This window comes from Electrophorus electricus, chromosome 14, assembly GCF_041902795.1.
Source record: "Electrophorus electricus isolate QZ-2024a chromosome 14, ASM4190279v1, whole genome shotgun sequence".
In the NCBI taxonomy this organism is placed as follows: domain Eukaryota; kingdom Metazoa; phylum Chordata; class Actinopteri; order Gymnotiformes; family Gymnotidae; genus Electrophorus; species Electrophorus electricus.
Window position 1 is genome coordinate 1,057,501 of NC_137510.1, and position 12,500 is coordinate 1,070,000.

The following is a 12,500-nucleotide window of genomic DNA, read 5'->3' on the forward strand; positions in this document are numbered from 1 at the left end:
AGTAGACAGTCATTAGTATTTGTGAAGCTTCTAAAGGATCTGTGTGGGAAGGTCCAAACATTTACTAATCTACTAAAGTACAACCCAAGACATTGTGGACAAACACAAGCCCCTCACCACACTTGGAAAGCTAATTTTACCACTCTAAAATCTATTTTTGTCCTACTTATTTTCACATTCACATTCAAATCTGTTTTCACATTCACCGAGATTCTGTCCAGGTGATTAGAGAACGCGGAAGGGTTGAGATTTTACCAGCGGAACTTTAATGTTGGACATTAAAATGTCGGACCTTTGACACTAGGGGGCGCCAAACCGCTTGAGGTCGCCGACTGCAACGGCGCCCATGAAAACTCTCATCAAGGTTAAAAAGCAATTACGGCGCCAATCATGCATCGGTAAACGGCGCTCGGTAAATTCTCCTCGTGCTCGCTGAAAGCATCAAGCTGCGCGAGTTTAAAAGGGGGACCGGACGGTTCAGACAACGGCGGACGTCACAGCGCCGTTTAGTTCCTCGCGGCTTGATCCGTTTGGTGTACTCTTAAGTGCGAGAGTGGCCGGTGGCCTTCACTAACGAGGCAATTACGTAGTCGCTTAGACACGGTCGCGCGCAGAGCGGCAGCGCCAGCCACGAGCTCCTGCGCGAGCTGGAGAAGGACGGGGACGAAGCGGAGCTGACGAGCGAAGAGTGCGCATGTGACGGTCTCGTTAACGGGGGTCTCTCGCGGGCTTGACGTGGCTCCCCAGTTGTGTTTGAAGATCTCGCGCAGGTTGTTGGTTGCTACGCCCTAAATGATTGCACATTTAGTGCACTACTGCAAAGAAGTGCAGGACGTTACAAAGCCTGCGTGTCGGGGTGGGATATCGCATGTCTAGATGAATAAACGAGCTGCCTCGGGCTTGTGTTCCTTAAAGATTTGTTCCTAATTATTTGCATCAACCGTGGCGGTTTGACATTGATGGATGAATTCGCGTAGTTCTGAGAGCAAAATTACACATTTCAGGCTAATCTGGGGTTGGGAAATTCAATTTCTGCCTTGTGCTTGGATAGTAATTGCACGTGTTGGAGGTCCGCGCCAAGCCATTCGGCGTTCTACGGATCTGACACGCGAGCGGAGATCAAATAATCAGTCGATGATGGCCGGCGGATTCCTCTCGCGCCCGCGCTAATCTGGCACGGCAGGGTTGAGACCGCAATCCGTCATTCTGAAATTCACCGTGGATTTGGGCAAACGCGTGCGACACTCTCGGGCACCGCTGGCTTTCACGTGGTCATGGGTGATGGCCTTGGGCAGCACACAAATGTAAACAAACAAAAGATAAAGAACAACAACAACAAAATAACTGGGAAGAGTTTGGCCCACCTTGCTAAAATAAACAGCTAAAAACGAACACGCGCCATGCTTCAATCTCCAGTGACGGATTAGTTTCCCTCTTCCACAGAGCGACAGGAACAACAACGAGGCCAAAACAATGGCATGAAAAATGGGCAGAACATCATTCAATACAGGCGAGCACAGACGCCAGCACAATTTCCACCCGAATTACTCCACCGGATGTGGTGGGGGCATGTCTGTAGCACTGTGCTGATGAATGAGAGGTGCCCGTGCAGTTAACGGCTCTGTATGAGAGCTGTGATCAGTAGTGTAACGGCGGCACGTGAAACCCTCCATTTCTGAGCCCATCAATGGTTGTAAGGGCACGGCACAGCCGCTGGGCTGAGCCGGTGGGCCAAGCTGGTGTATCGACCGTCCACTGGGCTGGGTTCAGAGGCAAGGCGTGACGCGGGCAGACTGCAGCCTCCCTTAGCGAGCATGCTCACATCTGTGTTTTATAAATCTCAAGAACACATCACTAAGTCCAATCAAACTCCTTGATTGATCTTTTGGCTGTCAAACACCTCTGAGCTGCTGTTCGATTCTTCGCCATTTGCCTGAATATGAGTCAGTTCAGATTGCCCATCTGCACGCGGGTTATATCACAGCCAGAGAGGCGCGGATCGATTCCACACAAACCTGCTCACAGCTCCCGTCCACACTAAATATTGCATTTGGAAGGGACGAGTTCATACTGGATTGAGCAACAAGCATTTATTTTTAAATCCCATACACACATAAAGTACATTTCTGTTCCTATTTTAATGTAATAAAACAGAAATGTCTACTTTTTATGAGGCGAATGATATTTTCATCAAGGACAGAACATTAAATTATCCACACACAAAGTGTTTGTGTGTTTTTCACACCAGCAGTCCCCACTCCCAGATCTGCTCAACCTCATCAACCTTGTGCCCCTGTATGCGTAAAGCACAGGGAGCCTCCTGCATCTGAACTTCTCATACCAGGACGTTGTTGATTTTAATGTTCCGGTGCAGGACAGAGGCATGTAACGGTTTGTTTTCTGCTTGTGGAAGTACCAGTGGGTTTGCTGAGAGGCCAGAGACAGTAAAGCTGCTGCACTCACGTAAACATGTTTAAACACACGTTCGCAAAGTTGGAAAACTCATTTATCCAATATAATGTTCTTTACCGTGCTGTCATCTACTAACGTACTCATGTACTCTGCGTGCACAGCTGATGAAGGACTTCTGTCTGAAATGTCCTGTTTCTCTGGAAACCTTGTGTTCTTTGCTGCAATTTTGATCCCCACCTCTCTCTCTCTCTCTCTCTCTCTCTCTCTCTCTCTCTCTCTCTCTCTGTGTGTGTGAGTGTGTGTAAAAAATGCCCCACCCCTTCCTGTCTTGGTGTCAGAACTTAGGACTTTGATGCACTGAAATCAGGTTCCTTTACTGCAGAGCTGAACAGAAGCAGTTGTGAAGAGCTCACCGCTGATCCATTTAGCACTGGGGTCGTGAACTTTAAAGTCCTTTCTGAAGGTATCTTCCACTGTCACTTTGGCCTTCATGGCCAGGTTGTCATCTTCACCTGTCAGAGGGGAAGAAAAACACGTTAAAACACAGCTCAGAGCACAGAGGGGAACAACAATCTGCCACTCCAAAACTTGTCATTTCCCTGCACTCGAGTGCACTGGGTGGAAAGTGTTCAGTTCTTCGGCACAGTGGGAACGCGTCCGTTCACTGACAGGACAGTTATCACGGCGTCGCCCCGGGTTTTGTTCCCAAGAACAGGAGCGTCGGTACTGCACTGAGCGTGTCATGGCTGCTTCTGAACCCTGATCTGAAAAGCAGTTTTCTCCTAATGCAGCGTGGGAGTTTGTCTTCCATGTTCTCTCTCCCTCGCTCCCTCCCTCCCTCCCGTGAAGAGCCATGCTTATTAGCGCAGTATTGGTGCTGCGTCCTGAGCTGGGAGATGGCCAACACTGCGGTGGCTCCTCTGTTCAAAACAACAGTGCTTTGACAACACCCCTCATCTGCAGAGACACACATGGTGAGAGGAGACCCACAACGCACCACACACACACCAACAAACCTAGTGAGAGATTGCTCTCTGCATTACAGAACCACACAGTACCACCTGTAGACCAAGGACGCGGCCCACGGAGGCAAACGCAGTGAAGTAGAAGAGCTTTTTACGCTGTAGCTGAATGTTAGGCTTAGGTGACATGGATGAACTCTAAAACATATTTGTGATTTTTGACAGAAAAATTGAGGCAAGAATTCATCACATCGCACACTTCATCTGGCACAGATGTGATGTCAGTTTGTCTTGCATCAGTGAGCATGTGTGTGTGTGTGTGTGTGTGTGTGTGTGTGTGTGTGTGTGTGTGAGTGTGTGTGTGTGTGCGTGTATGTGTGTGTGTGTGAGCATGTGTGTGTGTGTGTGTATGTGTGCGTGTGTGTGTGTGTGCGTGTGTGTGTGTGTGTGTGTGAGCATGTGTGTGTGTGTGTGTATGTGTGAGCATGTGTGTGTGTGTGTGAGCATGTGTGTGTGTGTGTGTGTGTATATGTGTGCGTGTGTGTGTGTGTGTGTGTGTGTGTGCCTGCGCTCTGAAGAAAAAAGAAACATAAGTGATTCTTGGGAAGAATCAAGTGTTTGTGTAGGCAGCGCTTATGAGCAATTGGATATTTGACTATTAAAATGGTCTCTGTGCGCTTTGCTGCGGATGACAGTGCTAACCTCATTCTGACATAATCCAGCACATCGTGTACATTCACACAGCACCTCCGCCTGCCCCATGACTCACTTCAAATGTAGTGGAAAAACAAAACGGGGGAAATGTCAGATTCGTCTCGTCGGTCCCGCAGTCTGAGCAGCTTTCCGTCTCTTAAAGGGAAAGGCAGGTGAGGGGGCAGCTGTCAGAGCCGTAACGGCTGCTCTTAAAGGGAAAGGCAGGTGAGGGGGCAGCTGTCAGAGCCGTAACGGCTGCTCTTAAAGGGAAAGGCAGGTGAGGGGGCAGCTGTCAGAGCCGTAACGGCTGCTCTTAAAGGGAAAGGCAGGTGAGGGGGCAGCTGTCAGAGCCGTAACGGCTGCTCTTAAAGGGAAAGGCAGGTGAGGGGGCAGCTGTCAGAGCCGTAACGGCTGCTCTTAAAGGGAAAGGCAGGTGAGGGGGCAGCTGTCAGAGCCGTAACGGCTGCTCTTAAAGGGAAAGGCAGGTGAGGGGGCAGCTGTCAGAGCCGTAACGGCTGCTCTTAAAGGGAAAGGCAGGTGAGGGGGCAGCTGTCAGAGCCGTAACGGCTGCTCTTAAAGGGAAAGGCAGGTGAGGGGGCAGCTGTCAGAGCCGTAACGGCTGCTCTTAAAGGGAAAGGCAGGTGAGGGGGCAGCTGTCAGAGCCGTAACGGCTGCTCTTAAAGGGAAAGGCAGGTGAGGGGGCAGCTGTCAGAGCCGTAACGGCTGCTCTTAAAGGGAAAGGCAGGTGAGGGGGCAGCTGTCAGAGCCGTAACGGCTGCTCTTAAAGGGAAAGGCAGGTGAGGGGGCAGCTGTCAGAGCCGTAACGGCTGCTCTTAAAGGGGGTGGCGTGTTTGGTCGAGCAGAATACACTGCATGCTAATCACGACACACTCACGTTTGGAGTGTAACGAACAACAGGCACTGAGGTTTGAAACATCAACACATGAATGCTAAGTTACAGAAATGACAGAAATATGTCAGAGTTGATGCAATGATCCATCATGACTTGCATTTCTTTGAGCCTTCTGAGTAATAAACACAATATTAAATGCTCTCCTTTGTGATTTTACTGTATAAAAATGGCTATGTCTTGCAATTTGACAGCAATATTATACATATGCTTCAGCAGTGCTCTGGCAAAGCTCTGCTGTAAAGCCCTGCTTTGTGTGAACCTTCTCCCTTATTTACACACAGACCCCAGTGCAGCAGAGATCGAGAACTCACGCCACTCCTTTAAGATGTAAACAGTGGAAGTGATAAACAAAAACTGACCCCAGACCGGTACCCGGGAGAATAAATACAGCCCAGTGAGTTTGCCAGCTGTGGCTCAGACTCTTGGTGAGGCTCTCAGGTTACTCACACACCCCGTCAGTCATGTGGGTGGACACCCCACTGGGAGGGCTGAACATGGACCGACCTTTGACCTTAGACATTCTCCCCAAGTCTGCATTTGAGCACAGACTCCTCAAGATCGCTTCAATATAAAAGTCATTATAAAATATCTTCATCATATGGTGATCACACTTGAGTGAACACATTCATTCTTTCATTCAGCTAATATATCTGTCTGTAAAGCGTCTTTGAGTTTGAGAAAGGGACTATATAAATATACATTAAAAAAAACCTACAGATAATATAGCATACATACAGTAACGATACAGCTTTTAAAGCACTTTGAATTGACGTTGTGTATAGACAGTTCCATACAAATCAACATGTCTTGTCTTTTATCTTCGAAGAGGTCAATATGTCAACTGTTTCTTCCTTGAAAGAGACCCAGGGCAAGTGAGGGAATAACGTCTGACCTGGGATCAGTGCTGCTCTCTTCAGAAGTGCCAAGCTGACCATGACTTTGCCTTCTTTTTTTTTTCCAAGTTTCAAGTTTGGTTTATTCGTCACATACATAGTCATACACAGTATAACTCGCAGTGAAATGGTGGAGAGTGCTCTGTCCAAACTGAGGAAGAGAAACGGGTGCATAGAGAAAAATATATTCTATATCTATATTCTCCAGACTGCAGGGCCGTAGCGGGCATAATGTCTGACCTGGGATCAGTGCCGCTCTCTTCAGAAGTGCCTCGTCCAGACTGCAGGGCTGCAGTGGGACTGAGTTCAAGCCTGGAGTGCTGAACCCCCCGCTGGGTGCAGATAAATATTCATGTTCTCCTCGTCCGTTTAACAGGGTGCTGGGTTAAACAGCCATTTAAGGCAGATGAAAGAGATCAAATGGGAAATACACACACACACACACACACACACACACACACACACACACACACACACACACACACACACACACACACATGCAAACGAACATAAGCAAACATGTATACACACACACACACATACACACACAAACACACAAATGAATGTATGCAAGCATGTACACACACACACACACACAGACACACACACATTCTCACACAGACACACACACACACAAACACAAACACACTCACTCACACACACACACACACACATGCAAACGAACATAAGCAAGCATGTACACGCATGTACACACACATAAACACACACACATGCAAATGAACATAAGCAAGCATGTATACACACACACACAAATGAATGTATGCAAGCATGTACACACACGCACACATACGCACACGCATATGCAAATGAACATAAGCAAGCATGTATGCATGTATACACACACACAAACACACACACACACTCACAAACTCACACACAGACACACACACATTCTCACACAGACACACACACATACACACACAAACACAAACACACTCACACACACACACACACATACACACACACAGAGCACTCTTTAGCTCTTTTAGTTGCTTTTCTCCTTAGTTGCACACTCATCTCTCTCTGAAATTCGTCTCTCTACCTCACAGTGGGGCTGTGTGGATTGCTAGGTTTGTGTATTTCTTCACTCTTTAAGTGGTGTGAGGTGCAGTGATGCTTCTCTGCGACGTCTGCCTCTCCTGGGGTGTGGATCACACTGGAGAAGCGTGAGATGCAGACTGGGAAATGCTGCACACGCTCTGCTGCACCACTCTCAGGAGCTCTCAGCATGCACAAAACACGGCCTTAATATTGTATGTGTGTGTGTGTGTGAGTGTGAGAAGAGGGCTAGATAAAGTAAAACCAGTCTACACAAATACACTTGCAAAGTAGTCAAAACAAAAGCAGCTGTTGCAGCTGTGATGCATGAGGAATGTTCAGGAGTTTAGGCAGAGCCACGGGAGCCGCTGCCAGCACGAACTCTGGAGTCAGACAGCGAAGAAGCACTTTGCACTACAGAGGTATTCCTGAAACTAATGGCCATAAATACAGCAGGTGTACAGAGACTAAAGTCCAGGCTGCACAGGGGATGAGGTGTGAGTGAATCCTGGTATGGTTCCAAAATAAACGCATATTTCAGAGACATATGAAAGTGTGTCGCCACCCCGCCTGAAGTGAGTGTCACCTGTCAGTCTTAAATGAACGAGGGAATAAAATAGTTGACAAAGACCTTTTGTTTTTTGGATATGATTCATCATTTCATTAACAGGAAAAGTATAACTGGAGCTGTGATGTTGTGCTCTGTTGTCCGACACTGTGAGGATGTACCCGACGCGTGTTATTTTCCAGTCCACACGTAATTAAACTAAATTCCCCTCATTTATAAGCACAATATCTTTGAGAGCTTTAGCACTGGGAAACGTAACCACCCATTCAGGCTTCACACCTGACTTTGCCACAGTGCAGGGAGAGGGTCTCAAGTTCTCTTTTTCTTCACGTCTTCTGCCGTTTGCTTTACTACAGAAACACTGTGCTGTGTTTTCAAGAGTGAGACGCAGACACGCAGAGATCAAGCAACAGCACCAAAGTAACTGGAATGTCCGTATTATTTTCACATCGTGCAGATGCTGAAAAACAGACACAAGCAAAACAAAACAAAACAAAACAAAACAAAACAAAAAATCTCTTCAGTCTATGATATCAGAGAGGTGTCCAGAAACACATCCAGCACATGTCCAGGGTAGCTGGCCTCTGCACGATCCCTGCATAGATGAAAAGTGCAATTTCTAAAACACCAGGACACAAAGTGCAAACGTCATGACAGGGAGGTGATTTGCCAGGCCTCCCTCCACTGTGCAGCAGGGCATGCTGGGATTGGAGCATGACGGGTGAGACGAGCAGGCAAGCTTGTGCCTTTCTTCCGTACCATCTTGATCCCCTGACTCAACCAATTAGATGTCACTGTGTTAGAAAACTGTCAGTACTGAATATGAAAAAAGAATCTCGCTCACCCTTCTGTGGCAAAAAAATCAAAAATGTTGACCCAGTTTTCAGTTGAGCCACACAAGGAAGCTTGTTATACTATCCTGATCATTATCATGAGAGGGAGACAGGGAGAGAGAGAGTTAGAGAGAGAGAGAGAGAGAGAGAGAGAGAGAGGGAGCTGCTGATTGGAAGAGGAGGAGCAGAAAACACACACACACAACAGTACTGTGAGGAAATACAGCCCAGCGTTGTTGACCCGAACCAAGCTGAATGTTAGAGGTGTTTAGCATTGCTGCCTCTCTACGGGACTGTCCTGCAGTCCTGAAACATTGCTGCCTCTCTACGGGACTGTCCTGCAGTGCTGAAACATTGCTGCCTCTCTACGGGACTGTCCTGCAGTGCTGAAACATTGCTGCCTCTCTACGGGACTGTCCTGCAGTGCTGATACGCTGCTGCCTCTCTACAGGACTGTATGACATACGGGAGAGTGTTAAACCTGCTTCCTCACTGGTGCAGTCTGAACCTCATCCAGGCTCTCACTGGGCAGCCAGAGAGGAGGGAGGAGCTCCAAGCTGGATGAGGCATTTCCTCTCCTCTCCTCTCCTCTCCTCCCCTCCCCTCCCCTCTCCTCCTCTCTCCTCCTCCCCTCCTCTCTCCTCTCCTCCTCTCTCCTCTCCTCTCCTCCTCTCTCCTCTCCTCCCCTCCTCTCTCCTCCTCCCCTCTCCTCCTCTCTTCTCCTCCCCTCCCCTCCCCTCCTCCTCCCCTCTCCTCCTCTCTCCTCTCCTCCCCTCCTCCCCGCCTCTCTCCTCTCCTCCCCTCTCCTCTCCTGATTCTGAGTGGACTTTCCCACTTTCTTATATTTTCAGGACAGATATTAGCAGTAGTCTTCTAACCAAACTGAAGAACAATCAGACCAGTAAACATAAGAACTATAAACAAATCTCACCGCACACACACACATACGCACACACACAGCTGTGTGAGTAAAATCCTGGCTAGCTCTGGATTACGCTGCTGTTTTTGTTAACCACAGCTCATGCACTGAGACCTTGTGACCTCCATTTAAAGGAGAGAGAACCAAAGTGGAGAGAGACCATCAAATGAAGGCTGAAACCACGGTGCACTTCTCCACCCTGCTTGGGGCTGGCGGGATCCCTGTTTCCAGCTCCACCTAATGAGGGTTTACTTCTACAGTGTATCACTGCACATTCACTGAACCAGCATTATGGTTCATTCATGGTAGAGAACATAAAAATATCGATAATCATCTGTGGCATCAGTGAGCAGGTGGTAGTGTATCATCAGCAAATGGACATAAGTCAGTAATTTAGTGGGTCTATATTAAAGCTTGCTATGGCCCTTCCAGAAAATCACATACCAAAAGAGCAGAGGGTTGAATATGAACACTTTTAAGAGTAGTTCTCCATGTGGGTTTGGATGTCATGTTAACGTCAAAGTGAAAAGGGCCACAAGAGAGCAGAAACAGAGAGAGTGAGAGCGTGAATACTCAAGCACCAGAAATCCTCTCAAGGTGATAGAAGGGCAGCGGCTTTGTGCTGTGTGTGGCACTAGTGTTGGGCGAGCGTCTGAGTCCTGGGAGTCCTGCTGACACAAGGGTGTCCGTGCCATGCAGGTGCCTCAGTTGTTTCCTGGTGCTCTGTTTGTGTATGTGAATGTTTGTGTGTGTGTGTGTGTATTCAGTTGTGTTACTGTGACCTCTGTACCACCCTCTCCATCCCCTGTAAGCCTTCTGACCCTTGGGTCATGTACCTGGTGTCAGCAGGATGACGGAGGTGACGATTAGTGAGCAGATGACCAGAATGACAAGAAGAGCAATCGCTATTCCCTTCCAGTTCCTCTGTGGAGGGTTGCTTCCCACCAGCTCCTACAGAGAGAGAGGGAGAGAGGGAGAGAGAGAGAGAGAAAGAGGGAGAAAGGGAGAGAGAGAGGGGGGAGAGAGGGGGAGAGGGAGGGAGGGAGAGAGAGAGAGAGAGAGAGAGAGAGAGAGAGAGAGAGAGAGAGAAAAAAAAACATGCAAATGAGAATGTGGTGAAGGACACACACGTCAGTGTGCAGCCTGCTGTGCAGAGAGCACACGTTTGAGGAGAACTGTCATTACCCACAAACAGAGGTGAGAATTACCCACACACTGTCATCACTGCTACAAACTCAGGATGACTGAAAACAGGAAAACACTACACAGGAATTCCTGACTTTACTCATGAGTGACACACGGAGAATTACGGGTGAAATGCAGCGTGAAGTTATGGAAAGCCCAAGGGCTATTTAGATTGGGAATTAAATATAAGCATATTAAGTCATCAGAAACTGTTTCATGTTTAATGTATTCCAAGACTGAGTAGAGTTGCTATCAAGCCCTTCTGTCCAATGACAGACAAATTGCTTCCGAATGGTAAAACTTGAAATGCAGAGTTTTTCCAAACATTTGGCCCTGAGCTATAAATGGAGCAAACTCATAAACTATTAAAGCGTGTTTGTTGATTGAATTATCAGTATGGTTAGCATGTTTGGAAATCAAAATGTGCATCGCGTCACTGATGACAAGCACACATCAGGAGAGTTATGTGAGGAAGAACCTGACCAATCACAAGACGGTATTTATTAACGACACTTACAGCTTGCAGAGTCAAATGTTTTTCACATTAACCAGCAGTCTTCCCTCATGAACAGTTTGCATGTATTTGCGTTGCTTTGCTTCACAAAAACAAAACACATTCATTTGGAGGGATTTAGTGTAGAGACAGAAGGCAGGAGTGAGGGTGGCAATGAGATAAATGAAAGAGCTTGCTGGCGTTGCGGAGCGTGACGCGGCCTTGCAGCCGTGTCGGCGTTCCGGAGCGTGACGCGGCCTTGAGGCCGTGTTGGCGTTCCAGAGCGGGACGCATCCTTGGGGCAGTGTTGGTGTTCAGGAGCACGACGCGGTGGTCCTGGTGTTACGGAGCGTGACACAGTCTCGCGGTGGTGTTGGCGTTCCGGAGCGTGACGCGGCCTCGCGGCGGTCCTGCCGTTTTCATTAGGATAAAGCTTCCTAGTGGAGCGTATGAGTGGTGATAGCAGCGTGACGTGATTACAAGGCTGAGCTGTTAGTGACCTTGTTCCTGCCGTAATTGAACAGCAATGCAGAAATCATTAGTCCGGAGATAACAGCAGCCAGGGCCTGTTTACTGGGACAGCCATTACACACACTCATTACAGAGCAGAAACAGAGAACCTGAGCCTGACTCAGAGTGTGTGTGTGTGGCGGGGGGTCAGTTGTTACTGCCATTGTCAGGTAGAAGCCCACCAAACAGTTGTACCCAGGGGACTAAAATTTGAAGCATGGGGCCTGGTAGCAGCTGTACAGATTTGTCACAGAGTGTCGCCTGTCTGTTTCTATGCGAAGTTTTTGATCCATCCTCCAGCTTTTATTACAAGTGTCTGACCACAAGGCCAAGGCTGCACTTTGGCAATCATCAGTTACACTGCTGCTTGAGTGTGGTCTGCTGCACCATCTCCAGGGATCAGACACTCACCACTGTGTTGGCTAACACAACTTCTGCATGGCAGCAGGTTATACACTAGATGCTAAATACTAGAAGTTATACTAGAAGTTATTCTAGATGTTATACTAGATGTTACAAAAGATGTTATACTAGATGTTACACTAGATGTTATATATTAGATGTTATATACTAGATGTTATATACTAAATGTTATACTAGATGTTATATACTATTCATGCCAGTAAATCAGGACATTACTATGGATATTACATACTAGATGTTATTATTCTGTAGATGTTCATACTAAATGTTATACTAGGTGTTATATTAGATGTTATATACACGGTGTTATACACTAGGTGTTATACTAGATGCTACACACAAGATGTTATACACGAGATGTTATACTAGATTTTATATACACGATGTTATATACTAGATGTTATACACTAGATGTTATACTAGATGCTACACACAAGATGTTATACACAAGATGTTATACTAGATCGTATACACTAGATGTTATATACTAAATGTTATAATAGATGTTATATGCTAGATGTGATATACTAGATCTTATTTACTAGATGTTATACTAGATGTTATATATTAGATTTTCTATACAAGTTGTTATACTAGATGTTATACTAAATGTTATATAATAGATGCTATTTACAAA

General features: G+C 47.1%; 1 protein-coding gene across 4 annotated transcripts in view; it reads right to left on the bottom strand.

The window, feature by feature from the left end:
* dpp6a (dipeptidyl-peptidase 6a) overlaps positions 1–12,500 on the bottom strand; it is a 228,880-nt gene that overhangs the window by 62,418 nt on the left and 153,962 nt on the right. For all 4 annotated transcript variants that reach the window (XM_035530644.2, XM_035530647.2, XM_081696015.1 and 1 more), the window contains 2 exons: positions 10,089–10,203; positions 2,826–2,924 (listed from right to left, as the gene is read on the bottom strand). In XM_035530644.2, coding sequence (XP_035386537.1) covers positions 2,826–2,924; positions 10,089–10,203 — 214 coding nt within the window. The remainder of the gene's footprint in view (positions 1–2,825; positions 2,925–10,088; positions 10,204–12,500) is intronic.